General features: G+C 46.6%; 1 protein-coding gene across 1 annotated transcript; it reads right to left on the bottom strand.

Annotated features, from left to right (window-relative positions):
- Positions 1-869: 869 nt before the first annotated feature.
- Positions 870-3,804, bottom strand: dmrt2a (doublesex and mab-3 related transcription factor 2a; the record flags this gene model as incomplete). The annotated part of the gene is made up of 5 exons (XM_084468167.1): positions 870-1,679; positions 1,761-2,008; positions 2,051-2,260; positions 2,770-2,872; positions 3,427-3,804. The coding sequence occupies 5 exons, from the start codon at positions 3,802-3,804 to the stop codon at positions 870-872; spliced, it is 1,749 nt and encodes a 582-aa protein (XP_084324293.1).
- Positions 3,805-6,457: the final 2,653 nt, after the last annotated feature.

The following is a 6,457-nucleotide window of genomic DNA, read 5'->3' on the forward strand; positions in this document are numbered from 1 at the left end:
CACCTTATAAAACATACATTGGTATTATAAAAGTAATACCAATGATGATTAAAATCATTGTCATGATTGTTATAATGATTATAACAATTATAATAATTATAATTCTAATAACAATAACATTAATAACAATAATATTTATCTTAAACATGAATACAAAAATAAACAATTTATTAATTAGCATGACTTGAAGCTTGTAAAATAAAAACGTGGCTATATTTTATTTTTAATATAGCACCGATTCAACTCAAACGCAAATGTTGAGTCACAAAATAACATATAAGAATGTCTTGCAAATAAAAGACCATACAAGTATTTTCTAAAAGTGCGAGGTTCTGTTTGATGTTTGGAACGTGTAAGTGCATGACATGTGTGCTTCCGTTGTTCTCTCTTTCAGCATTTTATGATTCTGCTAAGCTTGGCAATGCTTTGAGAACCATAGAGAACCAAGGTACAAGTACGGACTTGCTAAGCTATGGCATTTTGTTGAAACATGAAACGTGTGGAAGAATTAAGTGTTATATAGTTTATTGACACGATTAAAAAAAGCAACATTTGGATGTTTAAATACTCTACATTATAAAGTTATGAAACACATGCACACATAAAACAAAACATACATATTCATATATATATATATATATATATATATATATATATATATATATATATAGCACCCCCTTTCCAATAAAAAAACATATTTTTTTATTTACGCTGAAACATTTAGAAATGCAGTGCCTTTGTCTTCTCCTGTGACCCCTGATCGCCATGACCTTTAACCTTTATCTATGAAAATAAACAACAAAAATCAACAACTGCCACGTATAGTGCAAAGTGTGGAGCTCGGGGGGTGGGGGGGTGGGGGGGGGGTTCTAATGGAACGCTCGGTTCATGGGTGGCGTGGGGCGTTTCAGAATGGCCTCCACCGAGAACGACAGAGAGTCACTGGAGCCCATCTTGGTCCCTAGCGGCTTGGACAGCGAGTCTTTGGGGCACCCGTCGGAGCCCTTGACGGCCTGAATGTCCCGGGCGGAGAGCCCCTCTCTGTACTTGCGCGCCGCCTCCTCCAGGAGCTCTTTGCAGTACGGGCCCCTGAGCTCCAGGCCCCCGGGCCCAGGCCCCGGCAAGGCCTTCTCGCTGAGCGTGTGCTGGATCAAGGAATGGAAGGAGTTCCTCTTCATGGAGAGCGTGATCTTGGCGCTGTCTTTGCTCAGCCTGCTGAGGACGTGCCCGGGGCTGAGGCCCCGTCCGGGACTCACGCTCGGGGACCCGCCGCCGCCGCCGCCGCCGCCGCCGCCGCCGCCCTGGTGCTCGGGGAACGTCTGGTCGAAGGGGGGCGTCCGCTTGGGGGGCGAGAAGGCCGAGCACTCTCTCCGCGGCCCCTGGGTTGACCGCGGGCCCCCGGGGGCCTCGCCCTGCGTCTGGGCGGGTGGCTGTGGCGGCGCTGCCACCCGGAGCGGCGCTGCCTCTAGCTTAGAGACGCCGCAGCCGTCCTGCTTGGGCGGGGGCGGGCTCTCGGCGGCGGGCCGGCCCCGGGGCTCCCAGGCGGCGCCGGGCTTCATGTTCTGCAGCGCGCTGGCGTTGAGCAGACACTGCTGGTAGACGAGCGCGTCGCCCAGGTTGGCGGCGGGAGGCACGGCCCCGCGGGGCCACATCACCAGCCCCCCACCTCCTCCACCACCTCCTCCTCCTCCTCCTCCTCCTCCCCCACCACCTCCTCCTCCTCCTACTACTACTCCTCCTCCTCCTCTGGACCCCTGCACCAGAGGACCCCCCCGGGAGGGCCCGTGCCCCAGGGGGTAGTGGCGATAGGTGGTGGCCACGCTCACGTTGGACGAGATGAGCTCCAGGTTAGCGGCGCCGGCGGCGGCGGCGGCGGCGGCGTACTGCATGGACACGTCCAGGCAGCCAGGGCTCAGCACCCCCCAGAGCTCCTTGTGGGACGGGAGCTGGGGCTCCATGGGGGGGCCCGACGAGTAGGCCGTCTTGTAAGAGTTGTACTCTGCGGCGGCGGCGGCGGCGGCGGCGGCGGCGGCGTGGTGGTGGTGGTGGCGGTGGTGCACCATGCCGCCGGGGAAGAGGAGGGAGGCGGAGGCCGGGCCGCTCTCCATCAGCTCGCGCTCCTTGTACTCGCGCTCCAGCATGATGCTCTCCAGCTCCTTGTCGGCGAAGGCCCGCCTCTTCCGCATGCGGTCGCTCAGCGGAGGCGGGAGCGGGGAAGAGCCGCCCGACAGGTAGGAGTCGGACTGGACGGGACGATAGCCTGTACACACGCACACACACACACACACACACCGCAACGACGCAACACACAATCGTTGAGTTCATTGTGCAACATGTGTTTTGTGTATTGTTTTTGATGAAATGGGGGTTAGAGATTGTTTTATATATGGTTATGAATTTGTTTAATTAATTAATTAATAAGCGAACTATGAGGTTGATCTTCAGGGTTAATCTATTTACTATTGCGGTTTAACTATTTGTTTATCCAGGGCAAATAAAATAAACAATGAATACTTTCTAAATTATACACTTCATACAATTTCAGAAATGCTATTAATATTTTCTAATTCTATAAATGTAACAATATAATATATGAATAATATACAAATAATGTTTAATTAATAATGGCTGCAATTAAAACATTAAAGTGACAGAAGCAAAGAGATTTTAAAAAGTCAAGCTATACTGCTTAAGTGCATTCCTACCGACGATAGCATCATGCAGAATCATTAGAATAATCAACAATTAATTAAAAAGCTCTGTGCTCACCTTCAAGAATGCTTTTGGCCAGCATACTTGATGGTCGAATTTGTCTTTGATATATTGTTCTCCTTTCTGATGGAATATGCTTCCCAGTAATTCCCTTTTTGTCCTGTTGAATTGAAATGACAACAAATAAACATATTGACATTGCTCGTATATTTACAAACATTTACATATATTTTGCGTGCATTTTGAATACTCGGACACTTAATTGAAAACTTTTGATTTGTTGCATAAAGGAAAGCTTTAATTTCTAATAACATTCCATTTTTATTACACTATTTTATTACACAACAATTATCGTTTTCACTTCAGACAAATTAAACTTCATTATATGTCCGTAACCTTTACTCTTCACTTGAGGAGTTTGATGTGTCCAAATATGTCAAACGCCATACATATATTTAGCTGATGCGTGACAGTGCTAGAGTGTTTATTGTCGTCCGTGAACAGCACCCACACCCACTCTCTCTCTCACACACACACACACACACACACACACACACACACACACACACACACACACACACACACACACACACACACACACACACACACCCAAGCGCGCGCGCGCACACACACGCACACACACACACACACACACACACACACACACACACACACACACACACACACACACACACACACACACAAATAACCCACCTCCGTGGCTTGCTGTCTCCGGAGTGCTACTTGGGCCGCCATGACGCGCTGTCTCTCCACCACCAACAGGCAGTTGGCACACTGGCAGTCCCGCCAGCGACAGAAGCGCTTGTGGCCCTTCAGGCAAGACACCACGCCGTGGTTTCTGCACCGCGCGCACTTGGGCGTCCTGCTTAGTTTCCTTTGGTCCCCTGGGCCCGGGACGCTGCTGCTGCTGTTGCTGTTGCTGGGGCCCCTGGGGTCTTCGATGCGACCGACCTCCTCGTCTTCCTCCGCGGTACCGGACACCATGGAGCCGGAGGACTCGGCTTGGTCGTCGCTCTCCGTCTCCAGTCCTTCCACGTCGATCTCGAACTCGCAACCGGCGCTGTCTGTCATGATGTTGGCTCACCCAAAAAAAACCTTCGAATAACCCGTCGAGTGTATCTGTAAAGATATAGATGTTGGAAGGCATTAGTTTGACAAGAAGGTGGCGATAATGTTTAATCTCAGTTGATTGCTGTAATGTTAAGCATCTTGATGTAAATTACAATAAAACAAAAAAATTACTTACGCGTAATGTTGATCCAAAAGACGTGCTGCTATTTGTGTGGTGCTGTATGGCAGCCCAGCGTCGGACACAGAGTCTGTACTTCGGCGTATCACGAAATAACTCCAGAGTGTGTTGCGGTTCGTTCTTCATGGGAGGAGAGACAGTTATCCTGGTTCCAGGTATACACGCGTCTTTACGCACGAACTTTTGCACTGGTGGTGTCACCGCTGAGGTTACACGTTTTTCCTCAAAGGCTCGACACAAAGCGCCACCCCTTTGAAGAATTTGGCTACACCGCTGTGGGCCTTCTGATTGGCTCCATTTTTAAAGCAGAGGTCTCATTGGCTGGAACCAGTGTCGTCCAGGAGAATGGAACGCTCTTTATTTGCGCACTTCGCACTACAACGGATTGCATTGTTGCCCACAAAGCAAATGTTCAAACTACCCGGAGCCTTCACAAAGAGCTAATAGTACAAGCATTGTTCAGGGGACACTAAGCATTTTGTTAAAAACAATGTAAACATTTAGATTAATAGAAAATCGTTATTTTATATTTTGTATTATGTTTGGTCTGTTTTATTTATTTAATTTATTTAATTTATGTATCATCCTACATGATAAAGTTCATGTTTTTCTCTGAAATTACATTTACAACATTTACTCTTGTAAGCACAGGGTCTCCATCAGTTGGAAACTATTTTTTATGGAGCCAATCCAAATTCATGAATGACACTTATTTCGGCTATTGCCTTGACTTCCATGTTTCAAGGCGGTTGTGAGAACACCCCTCCAGGTATTTCCACCTGAATGAGCTGGAGGTGTAGACAAGCCTCAGATGACTGAGTCGACAAAAGTAACCGAGTGCAGATTTCGCAGACGATTACAATGTTGTCACAACAACTGTGTGCCTGTGAAAACAGCATGTCAGCATGCGGGACAGTAAACAAGATCAATAACTCACTGTCTGGAGTGAAAGGGAGGGCGCGGACGTTTTTTTTTCCCAAACGCGCTCCCCGAGATTACGCGCATTATCCTGTTGGTGAAAGAACTCTTGACATCTTGGGTATTTTGGTCAATGGGCCACTGAAAACACACTGGGGTCACACGTTCATGCACATCGATGACAAAATATGTATATTTATAAAAGTGACATGTGACAAAGACTTTTTGTTCAATGACTCAGTGCAAAGCAAGGTTAAAGTTAAAAATGGATTACATGTGTGGGACTTGACCTAAGGCCTACTAAACGTATTCTACGGAATATGTTAGACGTAAAACGTATATTATCTCTATTCTATTATTATGATTATTATGATTATGATAAATTATGATAAATTATTATTATTATTAATATTATCATAATACTGGTTATTATTCTTATGATGATTATTATCATTATCATTATTATTATTATTATTATTATTATTATTATTATTATTATTATTATTTTGAGACCTAGTAGTAAAATAATTATAACGTTAAAGGCCTAAACATGCCTCGCTTGCTCAACATAATCTTTTCAAGTCTCAAACTACTTTCGTGTACAAACTACACGAGATTTGGTTTCCCAAACAAATACCACGCCTATGGCTGTAATTGTCCATCTCTTGTCGGCTTATAATGTACAATTACAGCGTCGTACAGGCCTATTACATGAGGTATATTTTCTCCCTCTGGAGCTGTGTGCGAGCGTTCGCGGGGTCCCCCTCCCACGTGGTGAAGACGTCAGGCGTGCAGGTGCAGCTCTGCCATTCGCTTGTCTCTTTCTAATTTATTGCCGCGCTTACGAGAGTCCATACCCCCAGAGCTTCCCAGGGTGCAAATTTCCAAATAAAGAATGCTTTGATCTTCCTTCGGGTTTCTCGGTCTTCAAAACACACTCGGTTTGTGGGGATGAGATGTCCAGGTGACATGTGTTGTCTGTGTTCACCCCCCCCCCCCCCTCCCCTCTGACCCACCTATTGGGAGGGGAGGGGGGGGGGCTTTATAGACCTTGGCCTTAGAACCCATATAACCCAATTGCGTATGTTAAAACGGTTAGGGTCACCGTAACAAAATGCAGACCATGCAGGGAGGGACGGGGAAAAAAACACTTTCTGAGGAAGGGTCGTTGTGGTATTTTATCGTCCTGTCATTATAGGACAATTAGGGTCACATTTTAAACTCATTATGTGTCTATGTTATTTCACAACGATAGGTCTATACGGCTATGGTCAAATAAATCCATGTTAAAATAAAACACAACCTTAAAAAAGGAAGTGGATGTTTATGTGGTCATATTTTGAGACAACATGTTGTTGTTGTCGTATAGCCTACCCTCATGATGGAAACAACAGCAAGCGTGGAAGCGTCCCCGCTGGTTCCCCGGGAGCCGGGCCAGGGGGGCGCATGGGACGGGGAGCTGTAGAGAGTAACCCGAGCTGTGTATAGACAGAAGAGATCTGTGGGATCACCGCGGCCCTGTTATGTTAATTAGCCTCTGATGGACTGACAACACAT

The sequence above is a fragment of the Micromesistius poutassou genome (assembly GCF_964030765.1).
Source record: "Micromesistius poutassou genome assembly, chromosome: 5".
NCBI lineage: Eukaryota > Metazoa > Chordata > Actinopteri > Gadiformes > Gadidae > Micromesistius > Micromesistius poutassou.